This window comes from Pan troglodytes, chromosome 11 (assembly GCF_028858775.2).
Source record: "Pan troglodytes isolate AG18354 chromosome 11, NHGRI_mPanTro3-v2.0_pri, whole genome shotgun sequence".
NCBI lineage: Eukaryota > Metazoa > Chordata > Mammalia > Primates > Hominidae > Pan > Pan troglodytes.
Genome location: NC_072409.2, coordinates 70,127,372 through 70,153,920, shown reverse-complemented (window position 1 = coordinate 70,153,920; position 26,549 = coordinate 70,127,372). Strand labels below are relative to the sequence as shown.

Below are 26,549 nucleotides of genomic sequence, written 5' to 3'. Positions count from 1 at the left end.
TTACAAAAACTATAAAGTTCCATATTGGCGGATTGTGTGGAAACATATTCAAACACTGCATTTGTCATTTTAAATTAGTACAGGGTTTTAGGAGATCAATTTGGCACTGCACAAGTCACTAAAAATGATCATACTCTTTGATGATGCATCCAGCACTCTGGACTTGAAGACATTCCAATGAAATAACAAAAATAAAAACACCACCACTCAGACGGAAAAAATGTTTGTACTGGGTAAGCATAGGCACAGAGGAGAAAAAGTACTCGTGCTATATTTTACAGATAAAAAAGGCAAATCCCTCATAGATGTGACTTGAGAAGGCTATTGCACTCAGGATAAAACACAGGAGAACCAGGCAGATACATGAAAAGGACTTACAAAGTAATGAAGAATGCACAATAATAGCAACTTGGTTGAGGCCACGGAGCTAATGAGCATTTGGTGATAGTGAATTTTGCTACTTATATTTAAGCTGGTCTTGATTTTGGTGCCTATTTTTTGCTACCTGATATTGGAATTATGCACACATTTGGGACGGAGTGGGAAATAAGACAATTTCTGAACCTCAGATTCTTACCAAGTTTCAGGCAATTTTGGCCTTCACAGCTCTGACTCATTACCCTCATTTCAGTCACTCAGAAAAGAACTGGAGAGTGCTATGAGGAACCTAATGACTCTGGGCAGCTGACTCCTCTTAATGAACTGGAACCTCCATCAAGTGGGAAGCTCCTGGCAGCACATGGGAATGTCCCCTCTGACACCATTTTAGAGCCCATCACTTTTACCCCTCAGCCCTCAATGAGAGGGGGTGGGCAATGGAAGATTCCATCACCTCAGAAAACATTTCCTTAGTGTCACTTACGCCTTTTCTAGGGATGAGAGAAATGGTTCTCGATACTACATAAGATGGTGAGAACACTCCCCCTTAGCCTACGCTGGATTCTTTTTGGAGAGATAAATTTGGGCTTTCTGCCCTACCATTAAGGGTGAGAGTGGATCACAGTCTGTGTTTCTTGTCATTTTCAGGCCTCAAATGTGGGACTTACTGTTGGGCACATGGAGTCACTGGACAGCCAAATGACAAGCAAGGAAGGCTGCAGGTGCCATGGCTCCTGACTTCAACAGCCCTACAACACACACTGGTCTAGTTTCTCATCATCAAGGAAACTGATTCTTGGGCTCCTACAGTGCTTTCTCCGTTAGATCCATATTTACATTCTCCACCTTTGTTGAAAAACTTCAGATACAGGTCTGCAAATAACAGGCTTAGGAATGAACTTGGCTACAGGAGCTATAGAAAAAGAGATCAATAAAGCCAACAGCGTGCGATCTGGTGGCCACAGAACTTCCCAGAAGAGAAAGACAAAGGAAAAAAAAGGCCCAACATGTTAACAAGTGAATTTTACTTGGCATCTAAAGGTAAAGTACCTAAATTACTTAAATCTTTACAGTAAGTTTAAATTTATAGTTTATAAGCTATTCTGAAATCTGCCCTGTTTAACAATCTGTAACGTCAAGAAAACATTTTAAAGTGTCTCTCACAATCAAACCCATCTACAACCTTGTATAAATCAAAATTTTGCTACCATATCAATAATGTTCCACTGGGGCTGTGTAAGATTGCCCACATCCTCATTACATGCAACACTAATTACTACCAGCAGATTCAGAATTTTCTGCACATTAGCGGCTTTTAGAGGAGCTATAAAAAAGTTCAGGCACCATTAATTTAAATTTGTATTGAAATTTCCTTTTGACAGATGGCCAAAAATTACTTATTATTTAGAGTACCAGAGCTGCCTGTTTGCACATTAGAAGAGGAAAGGGAAAAATTAAAAGCAAGGAGGAAATTTATGTCACGTTCATTACCTGTTAAATGTTAAGGAGCATTATCTTGCATAAATAAATTTTTTCATACAAGCTCGACTCCAGCTGCAGGCAACTGGCACGCTCTGGCTGATAAAAACCATCTAGAGTCACACAGCAGACAATCATAAAAAGCCCCTCTTAACCAGGAACCACTTACGGGAGGACGATCGATGGAACAAGCAACTACAACTGCTTCTCTGAGCACCACAGAACACATTCAGAAAAATAAGCAAACTATCTCACCTTGTAGAACTATAGGACAGTCCCAGACCTGACGTAATACAACTTCAAATTTGAGAATGGTACCCAACCAAAACATCTATTTATAGATGTCATCCCATAATAAATCAAGGCAAAATCATCAGCCTTTCTTGTTATTCCCTGGCTTCTAGCTATACAGATACTCATTTCCAGGCTCACCCTGAATGATTATTGATGATTTCAAAACACACCCTTACTCTTGCATGAGGGAATAAGAAAATGTAATTGACACAAAAGTGTACACTGAAGTATAAATATTTTCACAGTCTTCTGGGAGTGGAGGCTTTTGTTTAGTTCACTGGACTGCCTAAAGGTATATATTTATAAGAAGAAGGCAGGGAATGTTTATATTATGACCTCAGAATAACTGGACAGGCTTTCAAAGGCTGGTATCAGTTAATCCTAGTCACTGCATTTACTTACTACTTCCTAAGTACACATGTGTGAAAAACACTTAATATACTTTAAGAATGCTTTTTTAGTCTAAGTACTGATATGCATATGATACAACAAAATACACAACTGCAAATGCATAATTAAATAATTCAATGTGTTCAGTTCTAATTGTAAATGTTGACATTTACATGGGAGTGCAGATGCCCTTTCAAATTACAAAGATTCTTGAAGGGTAAAACAGATAGGCTCAAGTTTTATTTTCCATTACTTAAGGGCTCTGAAAAAAAAATTCCTTTTAATTGTAAAACGACAAGGAGTAAAAAGGCATTCAAAGTGCTAGCACAGTGGTTCTGGGAGAAAATTTTAGCATTCATATGCATAGCTCCATTAAAAACTGCAAGATATAACTACCTATACTCCAAAACATTCAACTGTTGTAAAATATAAAGAAATAGACAGCATTTGTACCTCGGCCAATGGTTGAGAACTGTCCTTTCCTTCTAACCAATAAGTAACACAATGGCATATGTAATACAATTACGCATAATACAATGGTGTACATATGTATGTATGTATGTATGTATGTATGTATGTATTTTTGAGACAGAGTCTCACTCTGTCGCCAGGGTGGAGTGCAGTGGCATGATCTCGGCTCACTGCAACCTCTGCCTCCCAGATTCAAGCGATTCTCCTGCCTCAGACTCCTGAGTAGCTGGGGCTACAGGCGCAAGCCACTATGCCCAGCTAATTTTTGTATTTTTAATAGAGACGGGGTTTCACCATGTTGGCCAGGATGGTCTCGATCTCTTGACCTCACGATCCGCCCACCTCGGCCTCCCAATATGCTGGGATTACAGGCATGAACCACCATGCCCGGCCTACAATGGTGTATTTATATTGTGTCTGGTTCATAAGTGATCACATTAATTTTCATGCCTTACTCATTTCCTGCCATGGCAGCCTATTTTTCTTGTTTGCTTACTAAATAAATTCAGGTATCCTTAGCACATCCCATTCTGGAGGTATAGAAGCATACCCAAATCATTAGACCCTAAATACTTTTCCTCTTTCCCTACAACTTGTCTATAAAGAGATACAAAAGGCAGATAAGACAGATGCAAAACCTAAAGAGAATTAACTTGTTATACCAGATACCAAAATGTTAATTTGAAAGAAAAGTTGGTGAAAAAAATTCACTTAAATTTAAAAGAGAAAATTATTTCTAGTGGTAAAAAAAAAAAAAAAATGCACCATTCACTTAAACAAATATTTTTGTAGGTTGGAGCTGTTTCCTCAAATATGAAACTAATAATGTATTTCCTTACAAACCAATTTATTTAATTCATTTCATTGTTATCTTACAGCCAAAGCCTAAGTGAAGAAAAGCAGTTATTTGTTTTTCACATGGCAAATAATAAAATGAGCAATGCAAGCCAGATCTTGCAATTCAACCTGGGTCAACAAATCTGATTCTGATAGAGAAATGGGACCTTTAAAAAAAAAAAAAGAAAAATCAACCACACACCTGAAAGTAATTTTAAAAATGCAGTTAACCACTACTAACCAATGAAATCATTCTCTAAATCTCAAAGAATTCTTTACTAGATTCATTCAAATCATTTACAGCCCTTTTAAGCCATTCCTTAGTCTGTAAATTTTGAGTCCTACCTTGATGGAGTCTCTGTCTATATGCGAAACAGCAGCAACACAAGCAGATAAAGTGGTGGGAAGAAGAAAAGAAAAGTACTAGTTAGTTTACATAAAATCATACTGATTTATTAAACTTGATCTCTGCTAAATAATAAATTACACAGATGTCAACTGTGCTGTAAAATTAATTATTAATACTGCACAACCAAATTCATAAAGTACCAATCTACCTTTGACACAATTTCAGAAGAACCAAAGCTGGACATTCTTATTATCTGTGCTCCTTATAGACTTTTTCAAAGTATTTACAATCATGCATCAACTCTGTACCATAGCATTAACATAACTGGATGACAAATTACAGTGTTTTTAATATCAGAGATGGACATTTATGCATATGTGATAAAAATCACTGACTTAATATTATAATTCATAGTAAGGATGCTGAAACAGGGGTATGAGCTTTTAATTATGAACCACACCCTTCAAGCCAATGAACCACCCTTGTGCTAAGTAAATTCCCAAAAAGGAATGCGGGGAGAGACTTTTTCATCTGCATTTCTGTCATCAACTAACAAAAATTATCAGTAAGCACCAAAGAAAAACAACAGTCACATCAAAATGTTTCTGCACCATCATCTACCTTAGTGGAGGAAGGAAATCAACCTAGAAGGAGCACAACTGGCCTTTAAATCAATTAATTGCATAAACAATTATGTTGGTCTTCTAGGAAGAAATTAGTTAATTTCATGCTTCTAAACAGACTGGGTGAGAGAGACAGTTAAACCAACAGATTTCATTAATTTGGTCTGTACCTTCTTAATTACTAAGACTACTGAAATTGTTTTCTTACCTGTGAGATTTTTACTGCTCTATATAGGCTCATTTGTTTATAAATAATAATTGATTTGGTCAAATATCAAGTGAGCATTTATCAGCAAGACATTCCCCAAAATAAATTCAGTCAAAATTAACTATTAATGCAGCATGCTACTTCAAACAGAGCATCATGGGATTTCATTACTGATTTAGACCTGGGGAACACAGAAGGTAGCAAGAAATCAAAGGCAATAACCAGAAATAGGCCCCTCTGCCTCTAGGGAGTATGTTAGCTCTTGCCAACCACTAGAATATCATTTGGCAATTGACTACTTGCAGTAATTAATTTACCTTCCAGTGGAAATCCTTTGTTTAGTCACTGGTAAAACTAAATTCAGAGAGAATAAACAATAGCAACCAGAACCTACCCTCAGCAGCAAGTAGGTCATCTCAGATTGGCATTCCAAGAGAGTTACTCACCTCTTTGGTGATCATTGTCATGGTGCTTCTTCTCATCTTTAATTGGAAGATGGGACTGACCTCCTAGAGCACTGGAGAGGGCCAGAAGCCCGGCACTGCTACCGATGGGTGGAATGGCAGGGGGCTGGAGCCCTGAAGGGTGTGGAGTCAGAGGTACGGGGAGACCATGTCCATGTGATAAATGCTGGGCCTGGAGTTGTTGCTGCTGTGAAAAATTAAACACAGATATTGAATTTGCCCCCTATATCCAACCCCTGCCCCAAGAGAAACAGAAAGGAGGCATAAATAGGCAGTAAAAAAGCCAACACGGGCTGGGCGCGGTGGCTCACGCCTGTAATCCCAGCACTTTGGGAGGCCGAGGCAGGCGGATCACGAGGTCAGGAGATTGAGACCACCCTGGCTAACGCGGTGAAATCCCGTCTCTACTAAAAATACAAAAACATTAGCCGGGCGTGGTGGCTGGTGCCTGTAGTCCCAGCTACTGGGGAGGCTGAGGCAGGAGAATGGCGTGAACCCGGGAGGCGGAGCTTGCAGTGAGCCGAGTTCGTGCCACTGCACTCCAGCCTGGGCGACAGAGCAAGACTCCATCTCAAAAAAAAAAAAAAAGAAAAAAGCCAACACCTACGTAAGATTTACTATTAACATATATATTTTTTTAAAAGGGGGAAGGAGCAAATGAGCTGTGTAGTCAATAAATGCTACCTTTCTTATACTTGGAGGTTTTGCACATGCAATATAAATAATTTAATTTTTAAGTGGTGAAATTATATAAGTAACTTTCAATAGTTGATATGCAAACATATTTCTTTAACAAACCTCATAAAAGGCTTTTTTTATCTCAAAAAATAAAATAAGGCCTCACTATCATACATTTCTAATCAAAACATATACGTGAGTAACTGTTAAAGCAGTTATGTTGAACAAAAAAAGCTGAAAATTGAGAAAATTAGTGTTAAACAGTTCTCCCAGAACCACTGCACAGCATGCAGGGAGAGTTAATTTGAAAGAGAAAACCTGAATTAACAACCCAGAAAAGGAAACTGGTTGCAGCCACCGTTTTAAGCCCTTTAAGTGTCCTCAGCGGTACTTGAGCAAATTACTAAAGAAAATCTAATGTAGCAAGGCTTGGGTCCTCCTGTAGGCTTGCTCAATAATGCTGAAATAATTGGGCACTCTGTGCACGTTTAGTGATGCTCGAATGAAAAGCTAGAGGCCTGCCCTTGTACTCTTCTCTAGCGGCCGACTCTGTGTTGTGACAGGTTTATTTGAGTGGGACTGTGATGCATGCACCAGTAACTGCGCTGACAAGAGTTTAAAGTCATTTTTACCAGCACACTGGCAACACATAGAGAAAGCCCTCAAGAGGCTGGAATGGGTGTGCTTGACCTCAGCCGAGGCTGCATCAAACTCTGCTACAGGAACCGCGGTGGGCAAGCCTTGCTGCCTCTTCTGAGTGGGAAGTGGGGGAGAGGAGGAGTTGGTGGTGAAGGAAGGACATTAAATGTATTACTCAATAGGAATCCCTTCAACTCAAACCCTGCTTAGCAATATTGTATGACAACAAGTATTGAGTAATTCTCAGGTTAAATTTTGTAGTGACTGAATTTTAGTTTTTGCCTTTAAAGAAATCACATTCCAGGCCTAACCTATGATAGCCAAATAGTCCCTTCTATAATTTTCTTTCCAAGCAAAATTTCACAAAATATCTAGAGATAGGCACAGGGACAGAGAGAGAGAGAGAGAAAGAAAGAGAGAGAGAGATCGATCATTCCACCAAGAAAAATCTCAAAATGCTTTTATTAACACCTCAGAGAAAAAAAGTGGACCTTTTTTTCTCCTCTCCAAATTAGGTTTATTTTCTTCCACTCCCACATGTCTTCCTATGTTTGACTACAAAAGTCCAAGTACAGTATTAATTAGTTCTTTTCTCTTACTGACTTGTACCTATGTTCTGGCTACATGCACTTAAAATATAGTCAATAGAATAAAGTATGAACACTTTGAAAAGCAAGTTTACAAGCAGAAAATGGAAAATGGGAGCCACATCCAGATACTCCACCAACCAAGCCCCACCCACGCTCCAAGTCCTGCTGAAGGTTTTCTTAACTGGGTAGTTTTGAGATAAGGTGATTCTCTTCATTTAAGTGGCCAAAATCATGTTCATAATTCTTTACATACTGTTATTCAGTGGGGATCAAAAAGTATGCACACAAAATTATATTTCCTAACAGTGCAGAAAATAACTTCTATGAAGAAAACAAAATAGGGACTTGAAGTAAATACATGGCAAATTCGTTTCAAAAACAGAAATAGCTCCAATTCTTTCTCCTCTAAATTCCCCTAATACTCCATGTGTATGTTTTGGACACACAGCCACTTTCTACCTCAGATCAGAGGTCAATGAGCAGGCATTTATTAAGATCCTGCATGCTCATCTTTCTTACCTCCCTTCTTAGACTCTAAGCTCTATAAGTCTACATCTCACAAATCCTAGCTAACTGCAGACCCTGAAATATTCACACATTATCTTGATAGTTTTAAAAATGTATCTATTACATTAGACCAAAAAAAAAAAAAAAAAACAAGCCTGGCGCAGTGGCTCACGCCTGTAATCCCAACATTTTGGGAAGCTGAGGCGGTCAGATCACTTGAGCCCAGGAGTTTGAGACCAGCCTGGGCAACATGGCAAAATCCTGTGTCTACTAAAAACACAAAAATTAGCTAGGCATGGTGGCGCACATCTGTAGTCCCAGCTACTCAGGAAGCTGAGGTGGGAGAATCACCTGAGCCAGGGAGGTCATGGCTGCAGTGAGCCATGATTGTGCTACTGCATCCCAGCCTGTGTGACAGAGTGAAACCCTGTCTCAAAAAAACAAAAAACAAAAAAACAACAACAACAACAACAAAAAGCCCTCAGCCAAAGCCCAATACCTTTAATGATCCAGGTGTGTCACTTTTATTCTTTTTTCTCCTACAGGATAAAAAATAAGCACCGACTCATCGTTCCATTGGACCAGAACTTTTCAAAGGCAGAAATCATAGTTATACATGACATTCACAGTAAGGCTTCCTGAGGTCCTTGTTTGGTTTTATTCTATCTCAGAACAGTTCTAAAATGAGCTTCTTCTCTTCCTCTTGTATGCTAATCTTAGAGAAGGGTCCTTTTCCTTTCAAAGGCCAGCCTCTCCACCTGCACATCATGTTTTCTTCCATTCTTTTTCACTGCTCCTTCAACTCTCCAACTCTCCTTCATCCTCAGTTGTTTCATCACTGATTTTGTCCAACATTTTGTTTAAGATGAACTGCCCATCCAAAGTCAAAAGAACTTGAGGCAGTACTTTTTCAGGGGAACAGAAATCCCACTATATTTTAATCACTTTTTGTGTCCTCCACTGCCCCCTACACAGTGTCTTGCACAAAACTGGCACTTGATGTTTGTTAAATTTAACTACAATACCCTTCTTTTGCCCTCTTCAGCTACTGCCTTGTTGTGTGTGTGTGTGGGTGTGTGTGTATGTATGTATGTATGTATGTCCGTCCCTGTCTTCGCACATCCAAACTTCTTCAAACACTGAGGTAAATCTGCTGCCTCCACTTCAACAAGCCCCTCCTCTATACACACACACTTACTCCTTAGACCTGATCATCTGGGCTGCAGGCCCACCATTCTTATAAAACCGAGGACCACTCACACGTGACTGAGCATTTCTCAGTTTTCTTTTTCTGATGTATCTGCAGTCATAGACAGTATATCCTCCACCTGCTTCAAGAACACTGAAATCATCACGATGGCCAGCCTTTCTTTGGCTCTCTGAATGCAGCAGTTGTATGTCCTTCTTGTTTTTTTCTCCTTTAGCTCCTTTGCTCCTCTCTGGCCTCACCCATCTTTATCCACCTTTGACCCACAATTGTCTTCCAAACTTTGACACCCCCATTCTAACTTTTTGTCAGACAATTGTACTTGGCAGTCCAGCATTACCTGGAAATGAAAATGTGTGACACAAAACCCAACCTCTACTGGCTCAAGTTACTGGTCATCAACAATTTGTTATCCTTCTGTGCTATCCTATATTGATAATTGCCAAATCCTGAAGATTCTCAAATAATCCCTTGTTTCTACTTGTCACGATACTCACCAGACTCATCACCTCACATGCTGATTATTTTAAGTCTCCATCAGCTTATTTTAGTTACAATGAACCCTTACTGCTTTCTCCACCTGTGGTTTTTTTCCCTAAATTCATATCCTTCTGCACCTTTTAGAACAACCTCCACATTACGTATCTAAGTTGTACTCACCTATCTCAGCTCCGCTTATGTTTCACCTGTTCCCTACAGCCTTCTCCAAGCAATCTAAGTGTCCAACATCTTACAGGGCTCCCTGTATTATTCACTGGCATATACTGCCTCATAAAGGCATTGTTATTCATCTTTTTACAGATAAGAAGACCCTGACTTGCCAGAGACTGTGAGACTTTGGAGAGAAGAGACCAGTCTCAGGCCTCTTAGTACCCCTGGCACCTAGCTCAGTTCCCTAAACATAGCGAGAACTCAATACAAAACTCTGATACTACTGAAAATAAAATACTCCTTTGATAGTTACTCTCTGGTTCCAAAAGCAACAGATCCCTTTTATTTAAAAACAAAAGTTCCAATTTCTTAGCATTCAAGACTTTCCATAAACTAGCATCAGCCTAACTCCACCCTACTGTGCAACACCATCCAGGGAACTCTCTGCCTGCAACACTAGTCTGTTTAGGGAGACATCTAAACTCCTAGGGCTCAACTTTACTACTAATCAACACACACCCACAGAGTACTCTCTCATCTGTCTCTATATGTATAAATTCTACCCATCCTTCCAAGCTAAACTCCTGCCTACTTTCTCGGTGGAGACATCCCTCATCACCCTGGCTCAAAGTAATCTCCACCACTGTCTCTCAATTCTGACACCACTTAAGCTCAATACCATTATGATACTTAACAATCCAAGACAAAAAAAGACTTTTTAAATACATATATATGTGCTACGTGTGTGTGTGCACAAGTCTGTGTATGCCATACCTCTTAATTAGAGCTATTTAAAAAATATTTCCCATAGTGCCTAGATATTTCTCTTACTTAGTAGGTATGCAAACAGATTACCAACTAATATCAGCATGATTTTATACACTGATGAATTCTGACTCTATTTTCTTCCAGATGTTTCAAGCTTTTGAATTTAAAATTAAACTAGAAGAAATAAAAAAGCTGCTTGTACTATAAGCCTATTCTGGACATCTTAAGCAGCAATAATCTAAAATGAGTAAAACTGATATTTTTAGTGACCGAACATACAGAACTTGGTGCCCTCATATGAAAAGTGCATTTATTTTTATTGTCGGTCTTTTAATTTTTAAATTCCTAATTATGAATTATAAATGGGCTTAAATACAACTACCACTAAACTTTCCCTGAACTAATTAATGAACTCAAACTATGGTCGTATGTCTCTATATATTCAAAGCTTTTAATGAGTTAAGCTTCTACTACATATAGAGTTCCCATATATTCTTTACCTACCTTTCACTAATGTTAACATTTTATATAACCATAAAATTTATCAAAACTAAGAAATTAACATCAGTTCATTGCTATTCACCAAACTAGAGACTTTATGCAGATTTCTGTAGTTGTTCCACTAATGTCATTTTTCTGTCCCAGAATCCAAACCAGCATACAACGTTGCATTTAGAGAGGCTTTTTCATTTGTTATTATACCAAAATTATGAAGTCCTTTTAAAGATTTTTATGAATGGTAACAACCAACCTACAGGCATACTGCTTAATAGTATATGCCTTGATCTTAAAGAAGAATAAATGAGAGGCAGCTACCATAAATTCATGTTTATCAGTCACCGTTTTATAAATATACAAAATATCAAAACAGAAAAATTATACTCAGGCATCCTGTAGAAGGGAGCAATTTTTATCAAGTGTTTTAAAAATATTAAACTATAAGATAAAATGAAATTAAGTCACCAAAAGGCATATGACAGAGATATTAAAATATTACAGTAGGCTTTAAAATGTATACATTAATAAATGAGACCCCTTTCTGTACTTAGTGGTCATTTTTAAGCTTCTTTGCAAATTTTCACCTTAGGAACTAGCCTAGAACTAGAGTAGCAGGTATTTTATAACTGATAAGGGTTAGTCAATAAAACATATTAGAAAACATCTTCTTTAAATAAAAGTAGTAAGTCACCAATGGCTAAGTAGAACTTCACCTTTTTCTCTGCTAAAATAAATGGCCTTAATTTATCAAATGTCAAGAATTCATTAAAAATATATTTCTATTAAGTCATCTTATCAACAGAGGAACTCAGGATTCCCTGGAAAAGGAGTAAGGTTTCTCTGGATATTAGTCAAGTAGCTGAGAGTACCATAATCTAATGGATTGCTCTACAGTAAAGTGAAAGCTTGCTGATGTTTCCCAACAGGGTTAAGTCAAAACTGTCCTCTGCCCTCTGCCCCATCTGGGTTAATTACAGAGCAATTAACCTGCAAAGATATTCTACTTTACCTTACAGTCCCACTAAGAAACATAAAACCCCTTGCTTTTTAAAGACCAAAAGGAAGGGAAATGTACATTAAGAGTACACAGTATAACACAGATTTGTTACTGATGTAATTTAAGATACATTATAAACTAGCAGGTTAAAAAATATATATATATATATATATAGGCTTTAGAAGAAAAACAAAACAAAGATCAAGCCAAAGAATTAAAGAGGGCATAGACTAGAGTATTAAAATAAACGTACATACATAACCACCACTGAGGAAGATCTATTGAGGAAAATATGTATCATGGCAAAATTCTTCTCACTATCCTTCCTAGGCCTTTATTATCTTTGGGTGCCTTACTTAAAATTAATAATAAATAAAAACCTCTCTTATCTCAAACCACAATACAAAATAAACTACTTCTTCCTATTTCCTTGATGGGCCACTCAAGAAAATAAACATTAAAATGGAGTGAACTTTAAACTTAAGCAAGTTAAGTACTCCATTAATTAATTTAATTCTGAAAAATAGCAATGATGTCTGAAAATACACAGCCATGAAGTGGCAGACACAGCCTCAATGCTGTTAATAGGTCTTTTCTGGATTCTCCGTAACAAAGATTTCCCTGCACTTTCAAGTTTGGCACAAAGGGCAGAAAAGGACCACTGGAGAATAGAATTCACAAGAAATGTCTTTTGAAATGTTGTCTTTCTGTCAGCAAAAAGAGGAGTGCTTTGTAATCAAAGGTCCCCAACTGCTTGATGACAAGGGACTGACAACTCATTGACCAAGCAGGAGCCAGCAAGGACAGAGCTGCAGTCACTGACATCCCTAGGAATTTTGGGCATTTCCAATTGAAGGCCAGGCAGCAGTTTCCTTGTTCACCCCCACTCCAACTCTACTACACTATCAACAGCAGAATAATTCTCAAAAAACACGCACCTTCCTTAGAAACAACAACATCTCAGTAGCAATGAGCACACTTCGTGCTCATATTTTGGTTTCTAAAAAAAGTGCAAGTGCAAGGTGAACCTGCTATATCTTGTGCCAGAAATCAAGAAAGCTACTAACGGATATTGTGTCAAAAGGACAATGAGCCAAATTGAAGGGATCCCCACTGGCAAAACTTGAGACAATCTCAGCATCATTAAGAATAATGACTTTATAGGTTATAACACATTTTCAAAAAACATTTTCAGGAATGGAGTTTTTGGTACCCCAAGAAAATAGGTGAAGATGTGGGGCACTCTGGGGCCAAGGACTAGAGACAGATAATGACTCTCAGGCCAGTGCCAGCTCCTAAGTTCAAGGCTGGCTGTCTCCCAAGCCCACAACCATACTACTCATCCACCAGGAGCTAGCCAAGCTGTGAGCTGCTCGCTCTGAGCACATGTGCCTCAATCCAACCAGGAGACACTGTTCCATTCTAGGAGAGAAGTAAGGGAAGACTCAGCAGACCTTGAAAGGAGCCAAAAAGGAAGAGGCAACAGACTCTGAAATAGAGCAGCAAGCACAGGGAAGGGCCCAGGACTGGGCTGGTAGCCATACTCCTTGGCTTGTGAAGACACTATTTACTATGGACAGTTGTTCTGCTGGCCTCGCTCCTGTCTGTAAGTCGGGCTAGGTGTGAGAAAGCACAGTCTGGCTGACATTTGGGAAGCATAACAATGAAGTGGCCTCGGAGTCACTGGAATCCTTATTATCTGTTTGAACAAGTCATTTAACATTTCTGATGCTCTGTTTCTTCATGTAAAAAGCGAGAACAGTTAGTTACAAAATCTACCTCCCAAGGTTGCTGGAAGAATTGTATGACATGATACATATAAAACCCTTAGCACAGCGTATTAGTCCGTTCTCATGCTGCTAATATAGACATACCCAAGACTGGGTAATTTATAAAGGAAAGAGATTTGATTGACTCACAGTTAAGCATGGCTGGGGAGGCCTCAGGAAGCTTAAAATCATGGTGGAAGGGGAAGCAAACATGCCCTTCTTCATGTGGCAGCAGGAAGCAGAAGCATGAGAGCCGAGTGAAGGGGGAAGCCCCTCATAAAACCATCAGATCTTGTGAGAACTTACTATCACAAGAATAGCATGGGGAAAATTGCCCCTGATTAAATTACCTCCCACGAGATCCCTCCCACCACATATGGGGATTGTAGGAACTATAATTCAAGATGAGATTTGGGTGGGGACACAGCCAAACCATATCACACAGTGTTTGGCAAATAATAAACACTCAATAAATGGTGACTGCTAGTATTAAGGAAAGGTACCAGAAGCCCACATTTTCATATGCACAGAGAGTGAGGGAGCGAGGAGAGGAGAAAACAGGAAAAGCTCTTCTTTACAGAATATTAATTTGAAAGGAAAGAAATAACTTAAAATTTACTGTTTTACCATGTCAAATGTATTAACTAATGCAGGACAGACTCAACCATCGATATTACAACCACTGGGTAAAAAGTTGCAGGGAAACAGGTTATTCATAGCGCCCAGGTATCACCCCATGGATCACCTAGCTTCACCAGTAATATGATACAACTGGAAATACACATCACCTAGTTAGTATTCCTACTAAAAACACTTAACCGAAATCTAAACTTGAGAAAACAATCAGAAACAAACAGACAAATGTAGACTGTGGAAGATTCCAAAAAACTGGCCTGGAATCTTCAAAATGCCAATATCTTAAAAAGCAAAATGCTTTCGGACACTGTGATTTAAAGAAGAGTAAAAAGACATGACAGCAAAGACAATTTTTGAATTGAATCCTGGATTGAATAAAAAAGTGCTATTAAGGACATTTTGTGGACAATTGGAGAAATATGATTATGAGCTGTCACACTGGTATAGGAATGTGTTAATGGTATTATGCTTATACAGGAAGACGTCCTTGTTCATAGAAGAAGCACACTGAAATATTAGGGGGTGAAACAGCATGACTGCCTTTTACTTTCAATTAGTTCAGCACATTCCAAAAAGTACACATGTATTTGTATGAGTATATAAACAGAGACAGAAAACAAAAGTGACGATACGTTAACCGGTAAATCTAGGTGACGAGTATACAGTGTTTGCTCTACTATTCATTCAATTTCCCTGTAGTTGCAGAGGCTGGGAAAATAAGATGTGCCCTTCTTACCTTACTTTAACAAATATCTCTAGAAAAAGCTAAAGGTTAAGTGAATATATGGAAAGAAGCAAGAATAAAAAGAACAAAGGAAGAAACTTTTCAAACTAAGCTTATCTGTAACTCATTCCTGATGACTTACAATATGAGATTTACTATAAGGAGAAGACATGCATTTAGAGCAATCCAAGTAAGATTATCACTGAAAGGATAAGCTTCTCAAGCTAAACAAACCACAGATCTCTGTAGTCCTCCAAATCTCTGGACTGGTCTTAAGGGGATGGCAAGTAACAACCAAAGCAAGCAAATCATGAGATCTTTGCCAGCGGCTCCATTGTCCTAACTTGTAGTTTAACTCATGAAGTAATAATGGCAAGAAAAGAAGGAGAAAACTACAAAAACCCTGATTTATTAACTTTCCCATTAGTGATCCCGTTAGCGTATTTTATGAATTGGCCAAAAGTTTATTAGTAATTGTACTTCTAAGCAAATTAATAATGGAAATACAATTTCCCAGAAGCTTGTTTAAGCTACTTAAGAAAAATTTTTAGTCTTTATCATCTTACTGATACCAATGGTTCTATTTTGTAAGTTTCAGTCTTTAAAGTCACCAAGCTAAGGGAATGTACTCAGAAAAGCTTTCTTTAGTTACTTCAGAGTACTTTAAAAAAAAGTAAAGCTGAGCCAAGCACAGTGGCATATATGTGCCTGTAGTCCCAGCTACTCGGGAGGCTGAGGCAGGAGGATCACTTGAGCCCAGGCATTTGAGGCTGTGGTGCACTATGATTATACCTATGAATAGCCACTATATTCCAACCTGGGCAACACAGTCAGACACCATCTCTAATTTCTTCTTCTTTTTTTTCTTTTTTTTTTAAGTAAAGCAGCATTTAAAAAGCCTATCTGCTTTAGGTTGTTCAGTAATCCTGCATTTGATCTTAGAACGTTAGAGGTGGAATGAACCTCAGATGTCATCCAGGAGACTTGCTTTCCAAAATTTTGACCACAATTTCTGTGTGTCTGTGTGCATATGTGTGTGTGTCTGTGTGCATGTGTGTGTCTACATAGAATATACGTGTAAATTAACAAAGTTTACCAAACACTACTATGTGCAACATACGCTAATATTTTCTATAGTCTTCTATACCCTTTTTTAATTAAAAAAAAAAAAAAGTCCACTATGCCCACTAAATAGACTTCACTGTACACTCAGGAGTCTCTTGAGCTGCAATTTGAAGAACGCTAAACCAGGCCAACACTCACATGTGTGATCTCCTAGGTGAGAGAGTCAGTGGAAGACGGTATTAGCATCAAAAAACGGAGCACAAGCCCCTACCATTTAGTCCAGTGATGTACCTGCTGCCCAATTAGGACCCTTTCTCAACTAGGGTGGAAGGGGTAAGCAATCATTCATTCATAAAAATAAATGGAGGCAGCTCCTCTGGGGAAATAACCTTTGAACTGAGACCTGCAGGATGCAAATGACAGCACACTGCAGACAGCTGGGAGAATCAGAAGCAAGAGAAAAGCGGTTGACAGGACCCAGAACAAGAGAGACGCTTGCTGTGACCAGTGAAGTAAAAGGAAGCCTAGTGAGAATCCAGTGAGCAATGAGGAAGTCAGGTAGAATACAAGTATATTCTGGGAATCAGGCTGTGCACACTAAGGGTTTTTGACTTTTATTTAAGAATAATTAGAGCTCTAGGCTACGGTGGGTTTTGGGGTTTGGTTTTGTTTTTTAAGCTGAACTTTTAGTTGCTCTTTAACTGGTATAAATCTGGATCATAATCACTTTTTGGTTACATGTGTTGCAAATAACTTCTCCTGGTTTCTGGCTTGTCTTCTCATTTTCTTTAAAGCATCTTTTGATGAACAGATGTTTTTCATTCCAAGTGAGTATTAAATACTATCAATCTTTTCTCATGGGTTGGGCTTTCTGTGACCCTTTTAAGAAATCCTACTCCAAGAAAAAAAAAAAGATTCTTCCTGTTTTTTTTTTAAGTTTTAAAGTTCTTTTTACGATTCTAGGATTGAATTCTGCATATGGTGACATGTATGTATCCAATTCTTTTCCACAATAACCAGGTAGCCCCACAGTAATATTTACTAGCTTCCATCTTTCTCCCCACTGATCTGCTTGTCCATTCTGACATATACAAGTGAATCTATTTCTTAGTATTTTATTCTATTTCACTGGCCTATATAAAGAAGACCAACAAGTATTTTAAGCTTGAGTGTGTAAACCAGCTTAAACTGGCCTTTATAAAGACTAGTAAGTATTTTAAGCTAGAATATTAAAAAATAATAATTTGCTGAATCTGAGAGTGGCAAGAATGAAGGGCAGGAGACCGGCTAGTAGGTAATGCAGGGGGTTCAAACAAGAAAATAATGAATGATAACTTCAGTTAGGGTTGTGGCAGTACAGGTTGCAAAGAACAGAAGGAGTTGAGTGTTACTTTGAAGACAGAACTAGAAAGACCTGGTTATGGAAGACGGCAGAGTGAGACTAAGTGGAGGAATTCAGGACACCCTGGAAATTTGGTAACTAGGTAGATAGTTGTACCATTTACTCAGATGGGGCAGAAGAGAGAAGGAATGGCCATATGAATAGAATTTTGTCTTATAGCTTTTTTCAGATTAGAAACTTACATGTTAAATGAAGATAGGCAGAGTGAAAAAAAAAAATTAAAAGCCACACATAATCCTACCAGCCAAAGAAAACTAGTAATATCATGGTGGGCCCATCCAGTATTTTTTGAATTCATGTTAGCATTTTTAACAAAAGTAACTCAAACTATCTTGTGGTTTAACCTGTTTCTTCGTTTCCTGTTTACCATGTATTAAGAACATTTTTCCACATCCTTAATACACCTTGACTACATCATTTCTAACAGCTACATGGTATGCCATTGTACAGATACCTGAGTTCACTTAAGTAGTTCCCCAGTGTTGGGTGTTCAGGTTGTTCCCAGTATTTTGATATACATAAGTCATGACATTAACATAGAAATATATATGTATCTATCTATAGTCATACACCACTTAACTATAGGGATATTCTGAGAAATGAGTCTTTAGGCAATTTTATTACTGTGCAATTATAGAGTATATTTATCTAGATGGTATAACCTACTACACACATAAGCTATGCAATATGGCCTATTAATCCTAGGCTACAAACCTGAACAGCATGTTACTGCACTGAATATTGTAGGCAATAGTGTCAAAATGGTATTTGTGTAAATAAACACAGAAGAGGTATAGTAAAAATACAGTATAAAAGATAAAAAATGGTATACCTATATAAAGCACTTATCATAAATGAAACTGGCAAGACTGGAATTTGCTCTGAATGAGTCAGTGGTGAGTAAATGTGAAGGCCTAGGACATTAATGAACACCACTACAGACTTTATAATTACTCTACACTGCTACAAAAAAAATTATTTAAAAAGTAATTTGCTGTGGTGTTATGACAGCTACAATGTCACTAGGCAATAAAATATTTTCAGCTCCATTATAATCTTATGGGACCACTGTCATATATGTGGTCTGTCCTTGACTGAAACATCATTATATGGCATGTAACTATATATTTGAGTTAAGATAGTTCCTCTGCAAGGTATAGAATACCCAAAAATGGCCTGAATTTTTTTTAAAGGAATTTTTATTCTCACACTACAAGTCCAGGGATGGATAGATGACCTAACATTATCAGGGCTCTGGGTCCCTGATTCATGTGGCATCCCTCAAATCCCATCCCCTCCCATCACAAGATGGCTGCCACAGCTCCACACATTACCTCATGCCTTCACATAACCATATTAAAATGCAGAAGGGAGGATAATTCTCTCTCCATGGGTTTCTGTTAAGAAGAAAACCACATCTTTTTATATCTCGCTGACCTGGATAGGGTCACTTGCCCACAGTTCTTCTGTAAGGAAGCCTGGAAAGAGCTCCTGGAATGCTTTAGCCTTGATAGCAGAGGGTAGCCTCCGCCTGCAAGGGAGAACCAACAAACAACAAAGCCTGCCTCGACATCTATCTTTGCTCAGAGGCCATTCTGAAGCTATTAGCTGAAAGAAACCCAAGAACAACCTCTGAGCTTTCAATCCAAGTAGATCTCAACTTAAACTGTCTTTTCCTCTCAACTGTTTCTTCTCCCAGATATTAATTTGTGCAGAGCTGTGTCTACAAATTGCTTTGAGTCAACCCAGAAACACTCTAGGGAAATAAAGAAAAAAAGCAACATTACTGCCACTTTGCTTCGGGACCATAGTGGCACTGCCCTTGATGGTCACAGAAAACAATCTGAGCAAAGATAAACTCTCACCATTTTTATGAATCTACCAAGAAAAAAAAAAAAAGCATGAGAATCACAAGGGTCAGACTAGCTATGGAGCTGCCTTAAAAAGGATTCAAGAATGTACCATTCTGAGTTTTCCTTAAGAGGTTGGGGGTCAAAGGCACAGTTAGCTCTAACTATTTAGTCAAAACCATTTTTTTAAGTTTGCAATATTACTCTATCTCATGAAATAATTGTTATTCACAAGTCAGGCATACAAGGTTTTCTCAAGATAGAGAAATAGAAGCAGAGAAGTATAGAGCTTATCACAAAGCAATGAAGTAATTTCAAAGATAGAACTCCCCACAACATAATGGCAATCCCTGTAAGTTCTAACTTGTTTATATCTCCTGACTAGCCACTGGCCTGGTGGGGGCCCCTTTGTGGTCTTCACCACCAGTCATGTCCCCTGCCTCACCTACTGCTGCCTGCAACTAGAGTACCAACAATAGTTCTTAATCAAGAAACCCTCCTACAAAAGTAAACTCCTGATTTCCAAGTTTCTGAACAACGATCCTAGAATGTGTCCCCACGCTGCTACGGGCAAATATTTTTTGTCTACATGCACCCCACATGATATTTTGCTATTTCATATCAGGATTTTGCACAATCCTATTCTACTAAGGCATGGATTCAAACTTGTTTGTGTCACAGGACCCTTTGTGAACACTCTTCTCCAAAAACTATACATACTCCTCTCCTACCAACCCCAAACACACACACACACACACACACACACACACACACACACACACACAGGCAATTCTGCAAGCAATTCAGGCATTTAATTGGCAGCCCAATGCCCAAGCATGAAATTCCAGAAGATCCAAGGACACTGGGTTAAAACACCTGCCTTAACAGCTGTGTTTATAACAACTTTCAGTTCTTGTTCATAAGAGTAAGATACAACAGACAGGAAGCAACAACGTATGAGTCAAGAGTATCCAACTGATCTGTGGAACTAATATAATTCAGACAATTTAGACTAACCACTTAGTATGTGGACCCAGCATACCCAGTTTCCATTTTCCTTCCAACACTGAGCTCTGGCTGGACAATCCTATCAGTGGATCTCAAGATAAAGAGATTATTGATGACAGTGTGAAAGAAAGAACAGAGTCAAGAGAACAAATAAGAGACAAGTGTAGCATAATGGTTAAATGTGTGAGTTCTGAAGTCAGCTGGAGTTTGGATCCCAGTTCTGCCACTCCTCTTTTGTGTGGCCTTCAGAAAATGACTTACCTCTTCAAAGCCCTTGGTTTCATTATTTGTAAAGCTGGAACAGTATTTCCTTCCACATGAGGTTGATGTGAAGATTAAACAAAGTAATGCATGTAAATACTTAACACAGAGCGAATATTCAATAACGTCTACTATATTTAGTTACCTTTTTCAGGAAAAGAATACAAGCCTAGGGAGGTGATAAACCTAGAAAAATAACTGTGACACAAAAGGACCCCAAGTTTTAAAATAAAAATTCCATTAACGTCAAAATAAATAGGCTTACACAATCATTCAACATTAGACAAGACAGCATTTTAATGGCTATCAGCTCCAGCCTTGCATTCTACAGATGAAAAAACCTAAATGAAATTCCTAATATCATACTATAAGTGAAACCCAGAACTGTATATTTTCTACCAGTCCATGCGCTTCCTTCTCTATCTTGGCTCAAAATTGTAGGGAGAATATCCAAATGAGAAAATATCCCAGAGCATAGTATTTAACAAACATCTATGGAAAATTATTATGAACAAATTACTGCAAATTTATTGAACAAATAGTTACTGAATATTTATCATACAAATACGTATTGAAAATTATGAGATACCTATCGCTCTAGGCTTCATGGCTACAAAAGTGAATGAGATTTCACTAGCTAGTCAAGGGAAAGTGATGCATAACAAATCAATGGTAAGTGCAATGACAACAATAAAACAGGTTAATGGGACAGAGAATGAATTAGAAGCAAAGAGTAAAAAGAGTGCCAGCCAAGAAAGTCCTTCCTCAGGAAATAACATCTGAGCTGACACTCTGAAAAGAGGCATAAGGAAGACCACTCTAGGATCCAGAGGATGGGCTATCCAGAGGACAGAGAAGCTGGTGCACAAACCCTCAGTCAAGAACACACTTGGAGTGACCCAGGGACAGAAGAAAGGGGCCAAAGTGGCTTAAGGACAGCTGAATGAAGAAGATGAGTGGTATGTGACAGCAGAAAGGCCAGTGAAAGAGGGGTCAGCTCATGAAGAATCTTGTAGGCCAAGGTTAGAAATTCAGACTTTTTTCTAAATAAAAGGGGCAGCCATCAGGTTTTCCTGGGTTTTTCATTTGCTTGTTTTTTAAATTTTTTAGAAATGAAATCCTGCTGTTGCCCAGGCTGGTCTTGAACTCTTGCGCTCAAGTGATCCAGTAGCCTCCCGAGTAGTGTCTCAGCTACTATATATAGTCTCATATATACAGACGACACCACCACACTCACTGTGGCTTTAAGCAGAGGACCAATAGATCCTATTTCTATTTTATAAGAAGGTCACTCTGGCTGCTGTGTGTAGAATGAAAGAAAGACAAATGGAGAAACATGGTAGCCTATCAGGAAGAGGCTGGAAGAGTCTAGCTAAAGGCATTACTTGGACCAGGAGGAGATGGAAAAATGCGCTCAACCTTGACAGAAATGTTAGGAGGTAGAGCAGACACCATTTCTGATGAGAGAAAGTGTTTATACTGAGCTTAGACCCTTTCCCTTCATCCGTCAGTCAGTCTTTAGTATACTGATGATAAAGACCTGAAGTGCTGAGGAGTACTGCAAAGGGCAAGGAAGAACAGGAAGAACAAGTGCAAAACGGAATGAAGAACATCAATAATGAAAGCTATAGTCATCAACACAGTATAGCACTAGCAAAAGAGACGGCAACAGTTGATTGGAGCAGTCAGAAATACACTCATACGTATAAGGTTAATTGATTTTCAACAATGGTGCAAAGACAAATCAATGGAGAAAGGATAGCCTTTTCAACAAATAGTGCTAGAAAAACTGAATCCATGTCCTTCTGGAAAAAAAAAAAACAAAAAAACCTCAACTTAATGCATATATCTTACCATAAACAAAAATTGAACTGAATCATAGACCTAAATGTAAAACTTCTACAAGAAACCCCAGAATAACATGTTTGTGGTCTTTGGTTAGGCAAAGATTACTTACAGACAACACCAAAAGTCTATAAAGGAAAAAAAAAAGCCTAAGTTTAACTTTGACAATGTTAAACTATAGATTGGGAGAATTACAAAATACACAAAAAAAATCCAGAAAATTAAAGAACTCTTAAAACTCAATAATAAAATAAAACTGACTGATGAAAAAAAAAGAGGCAAAGATTTGAACAGATATTGTATCAGAAAAGATACAGAGATAGCAAAAAAGATACTTAACATCATTAATTGTTATGAAAATGCATAAAAAACACAGTAAGTACTATTATGCACCTATTAGGATGGCTAAAAGAACCTCCCAAAAACCTGTAATTCCAAGTGCAGACAAAGATATAGAGGAAAGGTTTTCTTACATGTAATATATTAGTGAAACTGCAAAATAGTAGAATCACTCTGAGAAACAGTATGTCAATTACTTGGAAAGTTTAACGTGCATTTACCATGTAACTCAGCAATCCCACTTCTAGGTAATCACCCAAAAGATATAACTTACATTCACTTACTTAAAATATCCAAATAAGAATGTTTCTCGTGGCTTTATTCAACCAACTGTCCTTTAAGGAGTGAACAGATAAACTGGTATATCCATACAATAGAATATCAGTCTGCAATACACAGGCACTAACTACTGATATGAGCAACCACATGGACAAATCACAAATGCCTTATGCTAAGTAAAAGAAGAAACCTCGGAAGGCTACATGATATATAATTTCGTTTACATGACATTGTCAAAAAGGCTCACTTTGGAAGAAGACACGTTTTCAATGGTTGGCGGGGGCTGGGACAGAAAAAAATGACTGACTACAAAGAGTAACAAGGGATTGGGGTGGAGGGAACTATCCTGTATCTTGATTGTGGTGGCAGTTACACAACTGTATTCGGTTGTCAAAACTCAAAGACCTACACACTGGAAAGGGTAAATTTTACTTTTTGCAGATTACGTCTCATTAAATCTGATGTAATAGAGAATATCAATAATGAATTTCTAAATTCCTAATCCAAATATCTGAAAATGTATCTGCAAATATAAAAAAATACAAATCTGTAAATGTATGCAGCTTCATTCTTATGTTTTTTATTAACTATTTCTCTTTACTCTGTTATCCATGGAAACTAGCTTTATTGAAATTAAAATGCGTTAACTAAAAGTTGATTATTTGTAAGTACAATGTAATACCAGCAAGCTGACAGCTACCAAAATTTTAATAGAATGATTTAAATGTAACTTGAGGATCATTTCAGAATATATTTCAGAAGACAATTTAAAATATCACTCAAAATGAAAATAAAATATGCCCCTTTAATAGGATATTGGTGAAAGTACTCAAATATTTACTGAATGAATGAATGGACATAATCATTAAATAACTCTTGCTATTCACTAAAGAGTTCTAACCTTTCCACAAAGGTCTTAAGGACAACACTTAAGACCACACATGCATTTTGGGGTAGAAGGATTTCCAAACTGGTTTCTTAGGGAGCTTTGAGAACAGGCAACAAAAGTCCTTAAAAACCTCACCTAAGTGCTTGACAGTTAACCACTGTCAATAACCCTTTAGTTGCCTGTTTGGTGTGAGACTGCCTCTCATAGCCCATGCTTCTTCCCTCCCTCTCAGCTTCGAGGGGCACAAAGCAGTCTGACACCACAAGGAAAAAGGTCTCTGACTATACGGAAGTTGGTGATGCTGCTTGTGGAAACACTGCTGGCAGGAAATCATCAGAGAACTACAAAAGTGACACAAAACCAAAACAAAACAACCTATAAAATGGGGTAACACTCTGGAACTGCAAGCTTGCAGGTTGCCTTATTCTCTGTTTTAGCCTGTTTTTCTATATAACCATTCCTCAGACCTCTGCATAAGCTCAGCCTGCCGAGCTCGGTGGATCTGGGAGAACTACTTTCTTCTCAGTGGAAGCCAATGCCCATATCCCTTCCTCAGATACATCTACCCAGACACATTCTGCAACTCTTATAACACTTTGAACTCAACTCTACAGCGATGGAAGTGCATTCACTGGGGGAAAGGAAAGGATGGCTCAGCTCCAAACAGAAAGAAAAATTGCAGCATTGCTGGCTAGTCCCAGTTTTGGAGGTGAGAGGATTGATAAGACTGGCTTCTAGAAATTTCTTCCAGAGAAGCTTTGTCATAGAAAATAACAGAGAGCACATCACAAGCACAAATCAGAAATCCTATTCCTTACCTAGTGGTTTTTGGGCGTCTCTGAAGTGCAGGCAGAGTTTTTAAATTACTTAAATATATGAGAGTCTTTGTTATGAGAGAAGGGAAATTACTGCCTCTTAGAGCCTCATCAAACCGTAGCAGAAAGATTAGATTATGAATACATCATTCAATAATGTAGTCCCCTGCTCCATGGCAAATGAACCAGTTCAGAAAAGAAAAAGAGTGAGGGGCAGGCACACCCACAGAAGATAAAGAAGAAAGAATGTGATGTAAAACTGCTTTGGTTTTCCTGCCATGTGTTTGATGAATGCAGGTGAGTAAAGCCCTCCAAGTGAGTGCATCTTCAAGCCAGCCCCTTCCCCCATTGTGCAAGCTGTGTGTGTACACGACACAGACAGTGGCCAGCATGTTTTATAAAGCCTTTAAGCTCCAGGCACACTATTCAGTAAAGACAGTAACAAAGCTGAAATAACAATCTCTGATAAATCTATTTTATAGCTCATTTTTAATTTCATTCTGTATTACATACAGCTAGAAAATACCAATAGTAATCAGCTGCAAGAAGCAGAACAAGATAGAGAAGCTCACCTGTAAGTTTACTGAAAAATATTTATTTAAAAAATAACACAAAAGCTGAGTTGTACAGTTGAGCTGTTAAATATGTTTTACGCACAGAACTCACATCAGAAAACAAGCCCTGACTCTAGTACATGACTACAATTACCTACCTACACTGTAAAGCCCCCTTAAGTAGCTTGAGGCCTGTGAAATCAAATCCTAAGTGTCTGCCGGGAAAGTGGAGGGAGAGGGCTTGGCTGCAGGTAATTTTGAAATGATCACAGAACAGGAGTACGGGCCTATGAATAGTGAACCACGGAAGGGGGAAAACTCAAAATAAACATGTATTATCTAGCCTATCACTACTGTGGGCAACTGAAGCTCCATCCTACTGGAACCTTTTGTGGAGTAGCATAGAAGGCATCTTACAGGTGTCTCCCCCAGAGAATGCGGGGAGCATTCCACTAACTCTGTTTCCCTGTGGGATTCAGGGTTACCCAATGCAGCTGTAATTCCTGCACTTTCCAGGCTGTGCTTGTGTAAGTGAAGGGTGGATTCCCCACAAAGGTTTCCCACAAAGCACTGGGGGAAAGCAAGCACTTCGCGCTATGGCTGACTGGAGGTGCTGTCAGGCTGTGGGACACATGTTGTAGTGGCAAGGGCTAGAGAGAAAGGAACTGAGGGGTACACGGTGGGCCCAGGAAGAATACTTTTGTAAAAAAACGTAAATTTTTAAATTTAATTTCAAGTTGTGTGTTACTGGAGGCCATGTATCCACAGGGGTATATTTCCTACACTTGCAATGTAAGGGAGGGAAACACACACACACACACATTTTTATATATACCCACATATTTATATCTTTCCCTTTCTGCCTAATGGCTAAACTGTTTAAAAAGAATACAAGGAAAATGACCACGGTGGCTCATCCAAATGCCTTTGAAAGTTAAAATGGCAGTTTTGAAATCTATAACGGAAAAGAAGAGACATACATTTTTAAACAGTCATACTGCAAGACCCTCTTACCACGTTGTCAATGTAGAAAACACACACACACACACACACACACACACACACACACATACATTTAAGTTTCA

The 26,549-nt window shown here is 38.4% G+C and overlaps 1 protein-coding gene across 27 annotated transcripts in view; it reads right to left on the bottom strand.

Annotated features, from left to right (window-relative positions):
• TLE4 (TLE family member 4, transcriptional corepressor) overlaps positions 1-26,549 on the bottom strand; it is a 154,207-nt gene that overhangs the window by 68,314 nt on the left and 59,344 nt on the right. For 13 of the 27 annotated variants that reach the window (XM_009456763.4, XM_009456769.5, XM_009456772.4 and 10 more), the window contains 2 exons: positions 5,476-5,680; positions 4,195-4,211 (listed from right to left, as the gene is read on the bottom strand). In XM_009456763.4, the coding sequence (XP_009455038.1) occupies positions 4,195-4,211; positions 5,476-5,680 (222 nt within the window). Of the gene's footprint in view, positions 1-4,194; positions 4,212-5,475; positions 5,681-8,406; positions 8,444-20,709; positions 20,712-26,549 lie in introns of all 27 variants that reach the window. The other 14 variants (XM_001151507.8, XM_001151245.7, XM_063787791.1 and 11 more) reach the window with 2 other exon arrangements.